At 40.1% G+C, this 18,794-nt stretch overlaps 1 protein-coding gene and 3 non-coding genes across 6 annotated transcripts; all 4 read left to right on the plus strand.

The window, feature by feature from the left end:
* Nucleotides 1-6,426: 6,426 nt before the first annotated feature.
* EIF4A2 (eukaryotic translation initiation factor 4A2) lies at nucleotides 6,427-17,572 on the plus strand. Of its 3 annotated transcripts, none has more exons than XR_004594911.3 (12): nucleotides 6,430-7,608; nucleotides 11,077-11,119; nucleotides 11,211-11,343; nucleotides 11,586-11,725; nucleotides 13,414-13,582; nucleotides 13,744-13,853; nucleotides 14,064-14,207; nucleotides 14,490-14,627; nucleotides 15,084-15,173; nucleotides 15,389-15,468; nucleotides 16,011-16,112; nucleotides 16,768-17,572. XR_004594911.3 is itself a non-coding variant. In XM_034438887.3 (11 exons), the coding sequence occupies exons 1-11, from the start codon at nucleotides 7,580-7,582 to the stop codon at nucleotides 16,910-16,912; spliced, it is 1,221 nt and encodes a 406-aa protein (XP_034294778.1). In that variant the 5' UTR covers nucleotides 6,427-7,579; the 3' UTR covers nucleotides 16,913-17,572. The 3 variants fall into 3 exon arrangements, 1 of the variants encoding a protein (XP_034294778.1); XR_004594912.3 differs by having other exon boundaries at nucleotides 16,011-16,108; XM_034438887.3 differs by lacking the exon at nucleotides 16,011-16,112 and having other exon boundaries at nucleotides 6,427-7,608.
* On the plus strand, nucleotides 11,441-11,511 carry LOC117678855 (small nucleolar RNA SNORD2). Its single transcript, XR_004595164.1, has one exon. It is a non-coding gene; the product is annotated as a small nucleolar RNA SNORD2 (small nucleolar RNA).
* LOC117678859 (small nucleolar RNA SNORA63) lies at nucleotides 13,885-14,014 on the plus strand. Its single transcript, XR_004595168.1, has one exon. It is a non-coding gene; the product is annotated as a small nucleolar RNA SNORA63 (small nucleolar RNA).
* Nucleotides 14,243-14,421, plus strand: LOC117678853 (small nucleolar RNA SNORA81). The gene has a single exon (XR_004595162.1). It is a non-coding gene; the product is annotated as a small nucleolar RNA SNORA81 (small nucleolar RNA).
* Nucleotides 17,573-18,794: the final 1,222 nt, after the last annotated feature.

Here is an 18,794-nt window from a genome sequence, read left to right on the forward strand (position 1 = left end):
GAATTGAAATAAACACATCCTTATTTCTCCCACATCTTAGTGTTGCATGAAATGAAATACATGGCATTGCAGTAAATATTTAGCCTTCAAAATGAAATGTTAATGCAACCATATTTCTGAATTTATCAGCAGCAAACACTTGCATTGGCTCTTATTTTATCTTGGTGCTGCCTGAAGAGCCTTTTTTTTACAATATTCCCCAATGAAGATTTTTTGCATGTTGAACAAGTAAAATCTTTCACAAATGTTCAGGAAAAATGTTCTTTAGGCCAATAAGCAACCCCTTCCTCAATGGATGTTGTACTTACTTAACCTCTCATTATACACACATTTCAAATTTCCCTAATTAACTGGCTTCTTTCAGGTGGCTGAAGTGGAAAGGCCGTGTTCCTTCTAAACATTCAGGATTACAAAGAACAGCCTAATTCAGCATGTGACTCACTGGCATTATTTTCATCTGCCTTGATGAACTTAGCAATTAAAAGCTGATGGATGATTGTATTCCCCTCAGTAATTTTTAGTGTTTGTCATGATGTTCTCAGCCCTGGAATTCTGTTATAAAAATGATTAATCGAACTGTTTAACATCATCTGAGTCACTAAGAGGAGCTGGTTATTTCCCATTGGCTGAGTGACAGGTTTCAGTCATAGTGGGGATGAGGGTAAAGTTGACTATTTAAATAAAAAAAAAATCAGGTGAAAACCCAGCAAGTAAAGTGAGTGCAAACCTAATAGGTATATAACCTTGGGAGTAAATTTTAAAAAGAATTACTCCATGTCATGCATACTGTATATAATGAAATATGTCCTCCAAGCTAAACAATAGTGCCATATACACAGGTTGTCCTTAAGTTACGAGCACAATTAGAAGAATTTCTATTGCTAAGTAAGGCGGTTGTTAAAGAGAGCCGCACTCAATGTTACAACCTTTTTTCTTCAAGCTAATCACTGCACTTAAATGAATCTGGCTTCTTTGGTGACTGCTTGCTGGAAAATCCCTGGGAATGCTGCAAATGGCGATCATGTAACCCTGGGATACTGCAATCTTTATCAATACATGCCGATTGCCAAACACCCAAATTTTGATCAGGAGGCCATAGCGATGCTGTGAGAGTCATAAACATGAGGACAGGTCATAAATCCATTTTTTCAGTACTGTTGTAAACTTTGAATGGTTGCTAAACAAATGGTGTAAAAGACTACCTGCAAATTTTTAAAAAGTATTAAATTTTATATACTACTCAATCCTCAGAAAAAGCCTTAAGCAGTTTACATATGCAAAGGGGCAAAATAAGAATAATCACATAACAGACAAGACGCCAACAATGAATAATAAGCATGTTGTTGTTTTTATTGACTGAGAAATAGATAGCCATATAAATATCTTTTGGCTGTGCCTAGTGGAATAAACAGATTAGATAGATAGATAGATAGATAGATAGATAGATAGATAGATAGATAGATAGATAGACAGACAGACAGACAGATAGATAAATCTCTTAGAAGGTTATAAACAGATTAAGGCTCCAGATAAGTTTGGAGTAAGTTTTTTGAATTAGTTATTAAAAAATCCTTCCTGTAGGAAATATGTTTCCTACAGGAAGCCACAATAAAATTAATAATTTTAAAACTGGGCATGAAATGGCAGATGAGGAATGAGTTTTATCTGAAAATGCCGAAATGGCATCAAAAGTGGATCCAAAATAACAGGCTATAAGAACAGAAAAGGATGTCTCACTTGACATACACAAGAAACTTTTTGATGTCTCAAAAATTAAAAAGGAGGAAACTTCCTGCAAGTGCCATGGCAAATTAATGTCCTACTGGTAGCGAGACTGAGAAATTTGAGGGTTCTTTAATTCAGGAATTGATCTTGTCCAGCCACACAGTTCTATTTTGGTTTCAAATTACAGCATATGCTAATTCAATTCTGCTTTTAAAAATCTAAGTTAAATATGTAAATGGAATATTGAATTACATTCCTGAAATGGAGGTTGCCATTTTATGAAGAGCTTTGGCTTTAGAGATTTACATAAATTTCCCTAAATAGAAACTTATCTTCCTGATGTTAAGAAATAGATTTGAGGCATATGTTTGATATTGTTTGAAATGTTTTTGTTTTAAAAATGAGAAGAGGCATCATGCCTTTCTACGGTGTGTGTTATCTACTGCTAAATTTATGGATAGACCTTATCAAAAACCTGCTCTATTGCCTCGTTCTGATGGTCTAGCGCTCCTAGGTAGGATGAAGGAAGATTGCCAGGACTGTATACCAATAATATATGCTAGGCAACTATTTGGGTCATCCCTTCAGAGGTATTTCCTTACCAGATTCTTCAATGTTTTCAATAATGTGAGAAGTTCAAAGGTACCACCTTTAGTTGAAAATCTGGGATACATTCAGAGATGTTAAAATTTGGGATACATTCAGAAATGCCTTGGAAATAGTCTATCTTGAACTGTACAGCAGTCAAACCTCGGCACAAGAAATGTTTTATCCTAAGATGAAAAAGGGTAAACAATTGGGCTAGACAGCCCTTTTCAAGCTCTACTGCCACAGAACATGTTGTTTAAGTATCTTAAGATATATCTTATGAATTTAGTTAATAAATACTTGACTCTTCTGACCAAAACTTACTTCAGGTTCATTTCACACCTTACTTTGACGATAGCAAGAACTCCACACAATGAATACATATCAGTTCAAAAATAAATGTGTAAACTCTGGCCTAAATGGGGTGCAGTGTGTGCATGTAAAAGGAACTTGCCAATAAAATCCAGATATAAAGATCTTTGCTCAGGATTTGCTCAGGAGCACCGTTCTACCATATTCAAGTCTGTTTCTCATTTTTATTATAGAAGGCGGCATTTTAGGGATTGAGGCTATAATTTAGTTTCCCAACCTTCTGGAGAGCCTCAGATTGATCAAATAAAGCTCACTAATGGAATATGCCCTTTTCAAACAGTCTTAACTAACTAAATTCAGTGGCAGCAGCTCAACCTAAATATTACAGGGCACAAGAAAGAGAAATGCCCCACCTTCATTTCTGGGACATTCCCATTAGTCAAAATAGGAGATGCTACTTTGTATCATCACTGGCATAGCATCACTGTTAAAGTAGTTTTATTTATGAACAGTAGAGATGGAAAAAATTATAAAATGCAATTGGCTGAAATTCTAATTAAAATTTAATTTCCTACAATGAGATCTGAGCTAAATAGATTGAAAATTGTGCTTTGGATTTGAAATCTTCAATAAAATCTGGCCAAGAGGGAAGTTAAAATTAGAGTTTTAACTTCTTGCACATGTTGCTACCCAAAGCTTTCCCCCTCAGTTGGGTCAGTTTCTGTATTCTATACAACTTGACTCTAGTATGCTATTTTCCATAATTTTACCTTTGTTTAGAGCAATAGTTTACAAAATTCTGTTTGCCTTTCCTCTGCACTTATCCGTAAAGAAAGGACTATTATATGCAAACAGTAATCTCATTTCTGAAAAGTTTAGCAGTAGAGATATACCTGGCCTAATGATGTCTGAGCATCCTATAACAAATGATCCACTAAAAGTAGGATGAATTTCCTAGTAACCTGAAATTGCACTGATGAAATCTGGTAGAAATAAGATTGATTTTAAAAACAATTTTAGTGGATTTTTTAAATCAAAGTCATACCTCTGGTAGGTAGTCCATTTCCTTTCCATTCCATCTTTATAATTTCTCCCACACGGGTCTAAAAATGCACTACTAAAACATGGCTCTTTTGGCTCCAAGAATCAGCTGCAAACCTTAAAACCCTCTGAAGTATGAAAAAAATTCAAGTGTACTTTTATTTGGTCAGTCTGGAGCTCTCCAGAAGGTTGGGAAACTAAATTACGCCCCACAATTCCTAAAATGTTGTATTCTTCTATAATCAAGGAATAAAAATGAAAAACAGGCTCAGATATGGTAGAATGGTGCTTTGTGATTTTTTTAAAAAACATACTGAGAAAAGACCAACCAGCATAAAGTGGAAACTGAGCAGTAACTAGAATTCTTAACCATTTACCTAAGCAATGAACATTTGTAACTAATGCAAATATCTTTAAGCCTTTTCTGGAGGAAAACTTCATTAATTTACATACAGGATTAAACTCAATGAATAATAGTCTGGCAATGAACCAATACAGAACCAATTTCCTCACCTGTAAACTATGCATCCCAAAGGGTGCAATTCCTTGCTATTAAGTCATTATTTTTTTGGCACCAACAGAATGCAACTCTTAAAAGAATATCTGTGAACAGAAAAAGGTTTCAGGGAACTATCCTATAGAATATATTAAAATGAACATTACTTAGAGTGAAAAAAAGGATCAAGCTAAAAACAGTAATTATTCTCACTTGTATTCAATTCTTTCAGAAGCTTTTTGGAAACTGTCAAACTATTTACTAAGTCTGCACTATTAATCTTGTCATTGTTCCTATCACCCATCTCCTCCCACCTATGACTGTAATCTTGTTGCTGGTATCCTTACGATTTATATTTATTTATTTATTGGTTCGATTTATATGCCACCCTTCTCCGGAGACTCAGGGCGGCTTACAATGCATTAAACAATAGTCTTCATACTTTTGTATATACCTGCTTAGTAGGGCTTTCTCCCCCCCCCAAGCGGTGTTCTTTTTTATACAAAGTCAGTTTATTGCCCCCACAATCCGGGTCCTCATTTTACCTACCTCGAAAGGATGGAAGGCTGAGTCAACCTTGAGCCTGGTAAGATTTGAAGTTGAGTAATTGCAGGCAGCTGGTGCTACTTTAACAGCATTTAGTCAACTGTGCCACCACCAAGGACAAATTAGGACTGTTTCCTAATATGATTTGATTGCTTATTTGTACCCTATGACTATCATTAAGTGTTGTACCTTGATTCTTGACGAATGTATCTTTTCTTTTATGTACACTGAAAGCATATGCACCAAGACAAATTCCTTGTGTGCCCAAACACACTTGGCCAATATTCTATTCTATTCTTTTTGGCAAGCTTTTACTCGCAAAGCCACACCTTAAAATCACTTTTGAATGTCACATATGAAAATAAATAAAAATAATTTTGTGCACCGATCACTTTTGTTACAATTTTAACCTATTCTTTTTCAAAAGCTTCCACAAATAGACTAGTTCTCACCACATATATTCTTCTATACCTTGATAACCTTTACTTGAGGACAATATGACTAAATCTAAACTCACTAAATAATGGGCAGCGATTCCAGTCTGAAACTTTTCAACCTCCACACAAGAGACTGCAACAGTTAAAAGAATAATTCTGCTAACTCTGAAGATTCTCAGTCATCCAGGTCATAGTTGTCTCAAAGGTGCTTTTTCAAAAGCCAAATTACAGTAACTTTGTTTTTCCTTGAAGATGTTTCGCTTCTCATCCAAGCTTTATTGGTTCCAGGAGGATAGTGGGGGTGGAAGGATTAGTTCTGATAGGAAAGGGGGGAATGGAAGGATCATTTGCAGTCATCTGGTCATTAGCATTCTTTCTGAAAAGTTTGCACTTTGAGTCAACTATCAGCTCCATTCTGAATTCATCAGGTGGCCTTCCACAAAACACCATTTCTGCTTGCTTATAGTAAGAATACGGAGCATGTTAAAAGCGAACACTCAAAATCCACATAGTTACAAATATTAAATGCTATCACTGAAGCTTAAGCAATGCTTGCTTTGAAGAGATAGCAGAAAAAGTCTTTATTCATACTAATCTGGAAGCAGGCAGCACGTTTCTAACCACCTGGCCTGATCCCAGAGAAATTAATTGATGCAGGCAAGCCCTTCCCCACCCTAGAACTTCTGCATTCCAACCAGGCACCAGACTGTTAAACCTAGTTAGTTTTTTCTCTATGAACTAACTGTCCCCCCACCCTTCCCAATTTACATTGCCTAGACATGAAACAGGTACTGTACAATAATCTTCTCGGTTTTTTTTTTTAAACGCTGTGTTGCCAGAAGCAATCACCACAGTCTTTGCCAACTCGTGTCCCTTTTGCCTTAGATTTCTTTCCCGTGCACCCCTTCCTCCCCCCCATCACTTCTTTCCATCCATCAGTAACGGAGTTGGAAGGGACCTTGGAGGTCATCTAGTCCAACCCCCTGCTCAGGCAGGAGACCTGCACAAGGGATTCGAACCGCCCGAACTGCCGACCCAGTTCTAATCGACGAGCTCCATTTTTGCCTGCTTTTCGCCCTCTTCTTCTTTCTCCCCCAAGCGACCCGCAGAGGTCCCCATTTCTCCCGGCCATCCTCGTTTCTGTCAACTTCCCCCCCCCCAACCCCGCAACGTCTGGTGGCCTCGTCCGCCAACCAAATAATCAACCTATTTGACTATCCACCCCCCCAACCCCCCAGGCTCGCTTGCCCATCAACCGGGCGCTTTTCCCGTTTCAAAAACAGCCACTTCGCCCCTCAGCGGCGAGCCCGGCCGACTTCAATCTCAGGGAAGAGGCGGGCGAGGTCTCCTAAGTCCACAGGCCTCCTCCGTCCCCTTCCTCCCCCAACCTCGCGCCCTCCAGGCGCATCCTAAACTGGGGGGGTCGCGGGATGGAGGAAATATAAGGACGAGCCGCAACCTTCCCCCGCCTCCCATGCTAGGCCGGACGTCGTCCGTCCCCGGCACGGCATATTCCCACAGATCTGGAAAGGAACGGGGGGGGGGGGTGAAGAAACGCCACCACCCCATCTCTTCCTCTTCTTGCTGCCCCTCTCCTTTTTCTAATTCTGCCCCGCAGGTTGAACCTCGTCTCTCCAACGAGGGGAAAAGCAAGCCCCACCCGGGGGGGGTAGGGGGAGAATATCATCCCCCACCCGCCGGTAACCACCAAAATTCCCTCATTATAAAAGGGCTCGGCGGGTTCTGAGAAGGCAGAACCTTTAAAATCACACACCCCGCCGTCTTTCCTTAGGAGGACGGGGCTCTGCCTCGTTTTCCAGGCTCAAAGACCCTGTTTTCCCCCCACCCTCACCGGCACCTCTCCTCCGCCTTCCCGCCCAGAATTCCCCCTCAGGCAGAGAGAGGTGCCGCCATTTTTCATTCGCTTTCCCTCCCTTCGCCGAGGCAGGGGCGGCCTAGGAAGCCCCGTTTACGAGGCGGGGGGTGGGGGGGAGGAGGTGAGTTCAGAGGTGGGGGGGTTTGAAGCGAAACGCATCCCGTCACACTGTACTGCTGCAATATCCTTCCGCGTCTCGCGGCGTTAAAGTAGTTCCTCCCACCGGCCTCCGTTCCTTTTACGGCCCGAGCCAGTTGCGGTCCGCCTGGAGCCATCCGCTCTTTTTTTTTTTTTTTTTCCTCTCCCGACTACCTTCCTGGGCCTGAGATGTGTCCCTGGATAGGAAGAAGGCGGAGGGGGGGGGCATGTGGGCGGGGCAGACCTGCTCGGGATCCCCCTGCAATTAAGTTCTTAGACTCCTCCGCAAGGAGGGCGAAGGGGTGGGGGGAGGAGGAAAGGGAGTAAAAGTAGATCCGGCCAAGGGGGGGGAGGGATATATAAAGCGGGCGCCGCGGAGTCGCTGCCTTTTCAGTTGAGGAGAGCGGCAGCAATCGGAACATGTCAGGCGGATCCGCGGATTACAGCAGGTATATTCTGGCGCGGGCGAAGAGAAGACGGCGGGGAGGTTTTTGAAAAGAAGCTTGTTCAGGGCGAGGGTGGTCCGGGATGTAGTGTGACGAGGACAAGCCGGGTTCCTAGAGGCGGCCGCCGCGGGGAGGGTCCCTTTCAGGCTGCGCTTCCTCCTCCTCCTCCTGCCCTTGGGATAAAAGGAAGAGGTCTTCTCCCTCGCCAGTGCCTCAAGCGGCTTGTCTGGGAACTGAGGGCGGTTGACGATAAAAAAAAAAACCCGACCGTTGGTCTCGAGCGTGCAGTAGATGGCCTGTTGCCCTCCCTTCGAGCGACCACATGGTTTCGCCCAAGCGGTTTCGCCTCTGGGCGGTCGGCCGCCTCGGACGAGTCCATTTTCGGGTGGGGGTGGGGGGAAAGAAGAACAGGGAGGGGCGCGGCTGGTAGGCCGTTGGTTTGCCGGCAGCCTCGTCCGTCACCGGCGTGCGCTCGCGACTTCGAGAGGGTGGACCTCTCGCGAGAGTTCGGCGGACTTTTTTTGAGGGGCGGGGTGGGGGAGGGGGAAGAGAAAGCCCGGAATGGCGCGGTGATAACGTTCCCCGTCCACGTTTTCCTCGTTTGGCCAATGATTTTCCCCCCATCGCCCCTCTTGCATGCGGCCCTTCTCTCCTTCCTCGTCTTCCCAACGTTGAGTTGCCCGTTTTCTTCATTCCACCAGACGGTCGTTTTGGGGTTCCACGTGGCCGTGGTTGCCTGGGCAACCCAGTGAATTCTTTTTTGCAGGTGGAATCCTAAATTGATTGGATCTGCCATGCTGGGCCCCGATTTAGTCGAAGAAAATAATACATAAGGATGAGTGTGTTTTCATAATCTAGGCATCTACTTGTTTGATTATTAAGCCTAGGGTACACAATACATAGCTATCATTGGCTTGCCATTTCTTGTGTGAGGTGATGAGAAGTTCTTTTTTACCCCAAAAAATCCCCCAGTAAAATTGGGAAAGAGTCCCAAAGGTGCTATTTCAATAGGCAACTGGACTTTCTTTTTCTTGGAAGAAGAATCGCTTCTGATCTTCAGTTCTTGAGAAATGAAAGTCCAGTTGCCTTTTCAAAAAGCACCTTTGAGACAACTATGACCTGGATGACTTGAGAATCTCCATAGATATTGGGAAAAAGTGTATTCTTTTTCTAGGACTAGATTTTAAAGGCAAGAGAAATAGATTTAACACTTCGAAGTGTTTTTGGAGAACACAACGAAATGTAGCCAAATACTTTATATAGATCACTGCCAAGTATTATGGCAGAAGCAGAGCAACTTTTGCTGGGGGCCTGCTGTATTTAGAACTTTGACTTCCCCAGGGTATTACTAGTCGCATTGGAGATGAATGCAGAACATTTGAAAGCTTGCTTTTTTTCTCAAATGAGAGAAGGATGAGTGATGGCTTCCCAAATGCACACCATAATGTGATTGAGGCTTAAATATTTCAATGCAGACTGATTTTCATAGCACCAGTGAGACAGAGTAAATATAGAACTGCAGTAACAATTGCCAGTTGCTATCTTTTGTCCCAGACTATTCTACAGACAACCCAGAGTTGTGAGGATAACATAAAGCAGGGAAGGTACTTTTGAGGGCACCTGGACAGGTAGTCTATAATTAAATGCACTCAAGGCTTTAGAAGAGATATATACAAGTACTCCTTGGGCCCAAATTTTTTGCTGCTAAATGGGGTTTGCCTCATTTTACAACCTTTCTTGCCACAGTTGTTAAGTGAATCACTGTAGTTAAGTTAGTAACATGATTAAGTGAATCTGGCTTCCCCGTTAATTTGGTCAGACGGTTGCAAAGGATGATCACATGACCCCTGGACACTGCAACCATCATAGTTGCCATGTGTCTGAATTTTGATCACATGGCCATGGAGATACGGCAATGGTTGCAAGTGTCATAAGTCACATTTTTCAGGGCCGTTGTAATTTTGAATGGTCACTAAACAAATTTGTAAATTGAGGACTATCTGTACATTTTGAGAAGTCATGCATTCCTAATGTACACTAAGCAAAGTACTAATAGTCCTTGACATATGACCATAATTGAGCCTAAAATTTCCATTGTTATGCAAATCAATCATGAGTTTTGCCCCATTTTATTTTTATTTATTTATTTATTATATTTCTATACCGCCTTTCTCCCGTAGGACTCAAGGCGGTGTACAGTCAAGAAAAATATAGACACACAAACATCATAAAATTGCTAATTAAAATTATTACTTAGTTTGGTCAATTAAATAAAACCCAGAATTAGATAACATTTAAAAAATCATTCACATGTTCATATGTTTAGCCCCGCCTGTTGGAACATCAGGGTCTTGAGGGCACGGAGATCAGGGATATTCCGTATCTCCGGGGGCAGTTCATTCCAAAGGGTTGGAGCCCCCACAGAGAAGGCCCTCCCCCTGGGAATCGCCAGTCGACATAATTTGTCTGAGTAGTCCCTCCCTGAGTAGTCTCTCCCTGTGAGAACGAACTGGTCGGTGGGAGACTATTGGTGGCAAAAGACGGTCTCGTAGGTACCCAGGTCCTAAGCCATGGAGCGCTTTAAAGGTGATAACACCTTGAATCGCACCCGGAAGACCACCGGGAGCCAGTGCAGCTCGCATAGGAGAGGTGTTACATGGGCATAACGAGCTGCGCCCATAATCACCCATGCGGTTACATTCTGGACCAGTTGGAGCCTCCGGGTGCTTTTCAAGGGGAGCCCCATGTAGAGAGCATTACAGTAGTCCATACCGGAGGTAACTAGGGCATGAATGACCGTGCGCAAGGTGTCCCGATCCAGAAAGGGACACAACTGGCGGATCAGGCGAACCTGATAAAAGGCACCCCTGGCCACGGCCGTCAAATGATCTTCTAAAGATAGCCGTGAATCCAGGAGGATTTTATAACCTTTCTTGCCATGGTCGTTAAGTGAACCACAGTTAAATTAGTGATAAAATTGTTCAGTGAATCAGGCTTCCCTCATTAATTTGACCTGTCAGAAGATCCCACAAAATAACCATGCGATCCCAAGATACTGTAATTGTCAAAAATAGCCAATTGCCAAGCATTTGAATTTTGATCACATGACCACGGGAATGCTGCAAGAGTCATAAGTATGAAAAGGGCTCATAAGTCACTTCCTTCTGTGCCTTTGAACAGTCACTAAATGAATGGTTCTAATGCAAGGTAGTGTGCTAACAGTACAAGTAGATTGGTGAGAAACAAAAGTTCTTCAGTGGAACTACTTATAATATTAATGGTATGATGTATATGATCATATGAGTGATTTAGTAATGTTAGCAGAATCATGAAGCAGTACACTTAACTGTTGATTAGATATCGCCTTAGCAATAATTACTGCATATTTGACAACTTTCAGATATGTTATATTGATAAGAATTCAAGAATGCTTAAATGTGGTTAACAATATGTGCTTCTCTTATTTGATAGAGACCATGGCCCCGAGGGAATGGATCCTGATGGTGTCATTGAGGTTAGTATGTTAGTGATAGTAATAGTTGTTTTTTTTACAAGCGTGCAGAAAGATGATGAAGCATATTCAAATTTACTTTTTCTTCTTGCAGAGCAATTGGAATGAAATTGTTGACAATTTCGATGACATGAATTTAAAAGAATCCCTTCTGAGAGGAATTTATGCCTATGGTTTTGAGAAGCCTTCAGCTATCCAGCAACGTGCTATTATTCCATGTATTAAAGGTAAGCTACAGTGAAGATTTTTTTTTTAACAGCAGATACCAAGTTTTGGTCTGAACTGCTCTGCCTTGGGTGGAAATACAATTCATATTTCCTTGTGAAGTGAGATGATGGTATTCCATCTTTCGGGACTGACCTAAAAATGGAGACTATTTGTAACTCTGATCACTTGAAAAGGAACTGTACAGATAAATTGCAACCTTAATGTGTTGTGTGAGAGCAGTAAATATCTATCCTTTTTTTAGGGTATGATGTGATTGCTCAAGCTCAGTCAGGTACTGGCAAGACAGCCACATTTGCTATTTCAATCCTGCAACAGTTGGAGATTGATCTCAAGGAGACCCAAGCACTAGTATTGGCCCCCACCAGAGAACTGGCTCAACAGGTATCGATAATGTAGTTGAAAAAGCTGCTTACATGTTGCATAGGTTTCAAGTGTCATAACATAACAGCAGGATTTCTTGCAAGTTTGTAATGACTGCTCATTGCCTGTGGTTAATAAATATGGAAAAGGTCAAGAGATCAGATATGACTGAGGCAGATAATGGAATGAAGTGCAGTAATAGCTGTGCAGGAGCTTAAGTGGAAATTGTTAAAGTGAAACAAAATGCAAACAACTTCTCTGAGGAAAAGTACTCTTAGAATGCATGTAGATTCTGCAACATGAAAATACCTGTGTGCATGTAATCAGTTTTTCTCTATATGTGTGCAAATTATACTGTGTCAGTCTCTTGGCCTCTATTTTGAACTGCGTTTTTGCAGAGCTATACTTAAAATTTTATTAAATTATTATTTTTTATTTTATTGATATTCAGTTTTTATTATTTTTACAAATAAGGCAGTGAACTTACCCAAGAAACATTCCTTTTCCTATTTTCCCCACAATAACCCTGTGAGGTAAGCTGAACTGAGAGAGACTGGCCCAGGGTCATCCAGTGGCTTTCATGGCCAAGCAGGGACTTGAACTCAGGATCTCTTTCTAATCCAGTGCCTTAATGACTAGACCAACTAGCTCTCTAAATACTATAATCTGATGATGATTTTGAAGAAATTGAAGGCCAATTTTACAGCAATACTGCTTTTGTTGGTGAAGGGGAAATGTTCATGCAGAGACTAACCTTAGAAAAACACTCCTAATGCATCTGAGCATACAGCTAAAATGCAGTTAGACATCTACTCACCTTGTACTACGTAATAATTATTCCTTGACAAAGCAACAAGTCCAAAGTTGCAGTAGATAGCTTTTTTGATCATGTCAGCTGCATAAATTGTTATGCATCAACATCCCTGATTTTAGAATGAGGCGTACAGGACATTTCAAGTTTCCACATGTTTCAAGTTCAGAATAGCTATCCTGAACTTACTGAAGGTATTCAGCAATAATGTCCTGAACATTTTTGGGAGAGCTCTTAAGTTGACAACATTTCTGGTGATATTTGAGGGGGGCCTGTTTTTGAACTTGAAATGTTCAAAATGTAGACCTCTGCTAGTGTTTTATCATCTAATAAGGAGGGTCAGTTTTATCTTGCTGACTTAACTGATAATTCCAAAAGATTACATTGATTCTGCTAGTCTATAGAGAAGTGCCTGATGCTGTCAGCTTTATTTTATAGAGCTTTATTTATAAATTCCCTCTTCATGCAGCATCAGTTGACATTCTACAAATATGGTATTTGTGGGTAAAGAAAGGTGGTCAAATCTCATTTGATGAGCTTGCTCATCAAATAGGAGATATGTGCCTGTCAGTTTTATATTAAGAGCCGTGGTAGCACAATGATTAGAATGCAGTTTTGCACATTGCAGGTTAAGTCACTGCTCACTGCCAGAAGTTCGATCCTGACTGGCCCAAAGTTGATTTAACCTTCCAAGGACGGTAAAATGAGGACCCAGATTGTTGGGGCAATGGGCTGACATTGTAAACCGTTTAGAAAGGGTTGTTAAAAAGCACTATGAAGCGGTATATAAGTGCTATTGCTATATTATGAACCCATTGGGAAGCTGGCCAATGGAAACACAGTAGAGACACCCCTCCCCCAAGTAGTAAAATTCTAATTGAGATTGATGTCATTTCAGATCCAGAAAGTTATTTTGGCACTTGGAGATTATATGGGCGCCACTTGTCATGCTTGCATTGGTGGTACAAATGTTCGCAATGAGATGCAGAAGCTCCAAGCAGAGGCTCCCCACATTGTGGTGGGAACTCCTGGACGTGTATTTGATATGTTAAATAGACGCTATCTGTGTAAGTATTTCAATGCTGATTTAAAATCTCTCTAGGATATATCAAATGCATTGGTTTAAAAATTAATGATTTTGTTACTTTTAAGTAAAAGTAAAATTTTAATAGCGCAAAATATTATTTATAAGAATCCTTAAACGGAGTCTGGTTTTTTTTCTTTGTAGCACCTAAATGGATCAAAATGTTTGTCTTAGATGAAGCAGATGAAATGTTAAGCCGGGGGTTTAAGGATCAGATCTATGAAATTTTTCAGAAGTTAAGCACAAACATTCAGGTAAAGTGAAACTTGATGTAGTCATGTAATAATGCAGGTAAAGTTACAATGTAGCTGTGAAGTGCTGTGTTGTCGTTCCCCCTGCATAAAACAAAATTGTCTCTATTCTATCTTTGTCTGTTTTGATCCTGTAGCAGACAAAGACGCTTGGTTTCATACATTCACCTCTTAACCTTTGGGCAGACTAATCTGTTAATTTTCTTGAACCAGGTTGTATTGCTCTCTGCAACTATGCCAATGGATGTGTTAGAAGTGACCAAAAAGTTCATGAGAGACCCTATTCGTATTCTAGTGAAGAAAGAAGAATTGACCCTTGAGGGTATCAAGCAATTCTACATTAATGTGGAAAGAGAGGTAAGGAAGATGATGAACCAGTTTGAAGCTAGCTTGACTTCTTGTTACAAGCACTATGCTAAAACTGCACAAGTTGGGGTATTTCCTTGGCTTTTGTGGTAATGCTAGCACGGTACACACAAGAAGAAGAAGAAATGCACTGAATCGAGTGTGACTTGGGTGGACCTCTTTCTTAATGTCCAGTGTCCTAGTCTGGAGACTTGGTGCAACACTATATAGTGCTTAAAGTTTTATTTTGCACTGTTCTTTTATGTGCTTATGATCGCTTCCTTAATTTCACAGGAATGGAAGCTGGATACCCTGTGTGATTTATATGAAACTTTGACTATTACCCAGGCTGTTATTTTCCTCAATACAAGAAGGAAAGTAGATTGGCTTACAGAGAAAATGCATGCAAGAGACTTCACTGTTTCTGCTCTGGTAAGAATTTATCTGAAGATAGGTTCTATGATACTGTTCAAAGGCAAAATATTGGGACATGCCCTTTTTTCCAGTTCTCTAAGCTATATCAAGGGTAGTATTGAAAAGCTGAGAAAGTACTTAAGTCTTGCCCCAAACTTCATGAATTTAAATGTAACACATCAGAACTCACATTGCAGTTTCATCAGTAGGTCCTTAATTTGTTTTAGATATTGGTCCTCCGGTGAGTGACTACCAGATTCTCTTAGAAATAATAATAATAAAAAATACTGGATTATGCTTGTGTCTACTGACTGTCCTACCTGCTCAATTCCTCTTGTCTAGTTCACAATATAATACAGTAAAAGATGCTAGCTTATTTGAAAGGCCTGCATTTTTTTTAATTGACTAGCAAAACTCGAAGTAATAAAAGCTGATTAACATTAACTCTCTTTGTATTATAAAAAATCTCTACAGCATGGTGACATGGATCAGAAGGAGCGAGATGTTATCATGAGAGAGTTTAGGTCAGGATCAAGCCGTGTCCTGATTACTACTGATTTGCTCGTGAGTTTCAATAGTCATTGAGCTTAAACTTATTTATTTGATGTGGGTCATTGTAACATGAGTTTCCCCAAGCTGTTGGCAGAGCCCAAGTCCATGCCATGCCATGCTATGGACTTGCTTAACTGCAGCATCTTACTATATTATCCAGCAGAATTGAGATACCTTGACCTCCAGGCTTGAAGTGTGCTGTTCAGTGCTTTGCCTTTGTTTTACAGGCTCGTGGCATTGATGTGCAGCAAGTATCGTTGGTTATAAATTATGATCTGCCAACCAATCGTGAAAACTATATTCACAGGTAAGTTGCATTTTTGAATTTCAATTCTGAAGTCTTACTCTTTCCATCTTCAAACCTCCCTCGCTTTCTTGCATTATATAACGTGTGTGTGTTTATTGTGCGCGCGCATAGTGTGTTGAGGATGGGAGGGGCAGAGCTTCTTGATTAGCCAATGAAACAAAACAGTGGGAAAACTTGTTTATTCAATTTTTGATAATTACTAAAGCTATCGAAGACTGCTAAATTAACATTCTTAGTTAGATGCTTGAAGTTTGCAAACATGTTTTAAAGAAGTTGCCATTGTGTATTATTGTGATTTTAGGAAAACATGTTCAGAGGTTTGCGCTTTTCATAAAGTTGTTGTTAGCTTAATATTGCTTTATTGGACATTTCTTTGTGCCAATGCCTCCATTGCCTCCTTTGGTTCCTCTTACAGTGGGATTCTTTCTCTGGTGTCTTCTAGTAGAACTTTAAATTTACCTCCCTAAGCTGTTGTCTATCTTAGTGGCTTTGTCCGTAAATGAAGTAAATTGTACCTTATTACTTGATACAAAAAAATACAGGAGTCGCTAGCCCAGTTGATGACGAGATGGTGCTCAGAAACGACGACGTAATTTAGGACGTGGATTCGTAAGCGGCACACTGTTTGCATAAAGAGCGAGTTGGTATTTATATACTTTTCTTTTGTAATGACTGTTGTGAGCTATGTTTGTCTTAAAAAGCTCTTAATGGTTTGACCAGGTAGAAGCAGAAGTTGTGGGTTTGTCAACCTGTAGATCTACTGTGTGCCCAGTACTGTTTAATTTTTAAGTTGTTTGTTTTGACAGATGGTGATAAGTTTTCCCACTGATGAATAAAGTTTTTTTGTCTCTTTGAAAATACAATATTAACTCTTGGCTTTTAAGAACTGCAATTGGAATGAGAGTCTCTGATTTAAAACAAGCTTCGTAATTTGGAGGCTGACATCAAGCTCTGTCCGTGTTCAGAAGAAATGGTGTGGGAGAACTTTTTGCCAAAGTTCTCCAAAATAAGGAGGGAATGAGATAAGCAAAATTTTATTTGGAAGTCACGTTGAATGTAATATCCTGTCTACTCTACACCAAAACTGAGAAGCTGTTCTATAATCAAAGTATTAGTCAATATTTGCTATGTTTACTTTTAAAACGCTCGGCCCAACAAAATAGCATAAGAGATTGTAATAACATTAATCTGGCAATGAGTGTCATTACTAGTTTCTGGCTCCCTCACCCCAAAACAGGTTTTGTTATTTGTCAAAAAAGAAGACTGGAGTAATGTTCGATGTCTTTGCTTTGTTTGCAGGATTGGTCGAGGTGGTCGTTTTGGCAGGAAAGGTGTGGCTATAAATTTTGTCACTGAGGAGGACAAGCGGATCCTTCGGGATATTGAGACTTTCTACAATACTACAGTGGAGGAAATGCCTATGAATGTGGCTGACCTCATTTAATCCCTGGGATGAGATGTTTTTGGAATGCAGTGCTCGCTGTTGCTGACCAGGCGATCCACAACGTGCATTGTGCTTCTTGGGGGATACATTGAATCTTGTCTCAATGCTCATTACGGATCAGAAATACAGATTTTTGATAAGCAAAGCGACATTTTGTCGTGAGCTTTTGTGGGGGAGAGCCATTGGCTTTCTCCTCTTTAGGGTTTAGACTGTTGGGGTTGGGTGGAAAGTCATGGGGTCTGTACATTTTTTCTTTATTAGAAATTTATTTCCTAGTTCTGTAGAAGTGGTAGTGCTAGATGTTCTTTATCATTTAATAATTTACTTATGGACTAAAAGATATAAGTGCTGTATAAAATCAGCCAATTATGTTAAACTAGCATACCTACCTTTATTGTATGTTATAATCCTATATTAGAGTAAATTGGAAAGGCCTTTCAAAATGACTAATCTTTTATAAGAACATAAAAATGCATTTTTTGTTTGGTATGTATTTATTGAATAAAGTATTTAATTAGTGTTAAGTGTGATCTGGACCCTGTTGCTAAACCCTGCAATCATTACTATTGTCTTAGTTAGGGTTTAAACCCATTAAATTGCCATATTGCACATGTCTTAATGAAGTTTGAATGTTCAATAAAATATTATATATTCACTTCATTGGATGAACTGGATGCTTTTTGGAAATTGGCAGTGCAGTTCTGGGTTTCCGTTTTCAATCTTTATACAAGACTGCCAGGTATGCAAGTGTGCCACATTCAACTGTACATAATAGTAGCAAATTATTGATTTGTGTTCTACTGTCTAGTGAAGCTAGTGGTACATGTAGCCTTCATAAATCATGCCAGTCATTAAGCAGTCATCAAATGATTTAAATGTATATAAATAGCTGTAAATGCTGGCATAGCAGAGGGCAGCCATCACGGCTTCAAAACCAGGTAGTAAGTAACTGGGGAGATAGGTTGTAACTTTGATCAGCCACTAAGTGACCAGGCATCAGTCAAGGACTAACTACCTAATGTTGAGTGAATTCACCATCTTCAGTTGTATTAGCACATAGGTCATCTACAGATAGTAGATAAGTAATGGAGATCTTGTTCAAGCTGATACCAAACTGCTATTTCATCAGTACTATAGAGTAATTAGACAAACCAATCTTGGGGTATTGTGTCCTAATTGTTGACCACTTTAATTACAAATTTATTTTGTCTACTTAAGAATGCCTAGGAGACCTAAGGCTTTGCTTTTTCTGCTTAAAAATAAATTATTTTGAGTTGGAGGACGCTAAAGACCAAGCTTATTATTACTCTGTACTAATGCAAAGTTTGACTTGCCTGAGTGGTAGAGAAATGTATGGAACATCTCCAATTTTCATAAACCCAGGAGCACTTTGAGCAATATGTTTATTCAGGTTAGTGGAAAACTATTGGCCAGGTTGCCAATCTTGTTTCACTATTTTTCCTATTGCTGTTCCTAAGTTTTATCACTACATTCTGTTTAAAAGCTGTCAAGACTGCTGAAATGTTGACTATAAAATTGTGTTCAATGCTTAAGGTGTGGTTTATTTAATTGAAAACTTAAAAGTGGTCTAAAAATTTAAGTTAACCTAAATTTCAAATGATCAGAAGCATGCCTTTACAATTAACAGGCCCTACCCTTTTGTGCTGGAAGAGTGATGTCATAGTGGGAGGAGAGCATGATGGGTTACATCAGGCATGCAGTATCAGTTTCTATCATTCTATTTTTGCTTTGGTTTAGCCCAATATGTAGTTTGCATTGATTTGATTTTTAAGATGGGCAACTATTACAAACATAAAACTGGAAGTTGAAATACAAAAATTCAGAAGGGTTGGAAATGACAATACTGCAGCAAAACAAGCTT

The sequence above is a fragment of the Pantherophis guttatus genome, chromosome 6 (genome assembly GCF_059756535.1).
Source record: "Pantherophis guttatus breed Tessera chromosome 6, ASM5975653v1, whole genome shotgun sequence".
Taxonomy (NCBI): domain Eukaryota; kingdom Metazoa; phylum Chordata; class Lepidosauria; order Squamata; family Colubridae; genus Pantherophis; species Pantherophis guttatus.

Excerpts from the sequence above, each read along its gene's own strand:
- EIF4A2 (XM_034438887.3), top strand. The coding sequence starts at position 7,580 with ATGTCAGGCGGATCCGCGGATTACAGCAG. Across the intron at positions 11,726-13,413 it reads CCAGAGAACTGGCTCAACAG|ATCCAGAAAGTTATTTTGGC; the intron begins GTATCGATAATG and ends ATGTCATTTCAG. Across the intron at positions 13,854-14,063 it reads AGTTAAGCACAAACATTCAG|GTTGTATTGCTCTCTGCAAC; the intron begins GTAAAGTGAAAC and ends TTCTTGAACCAG.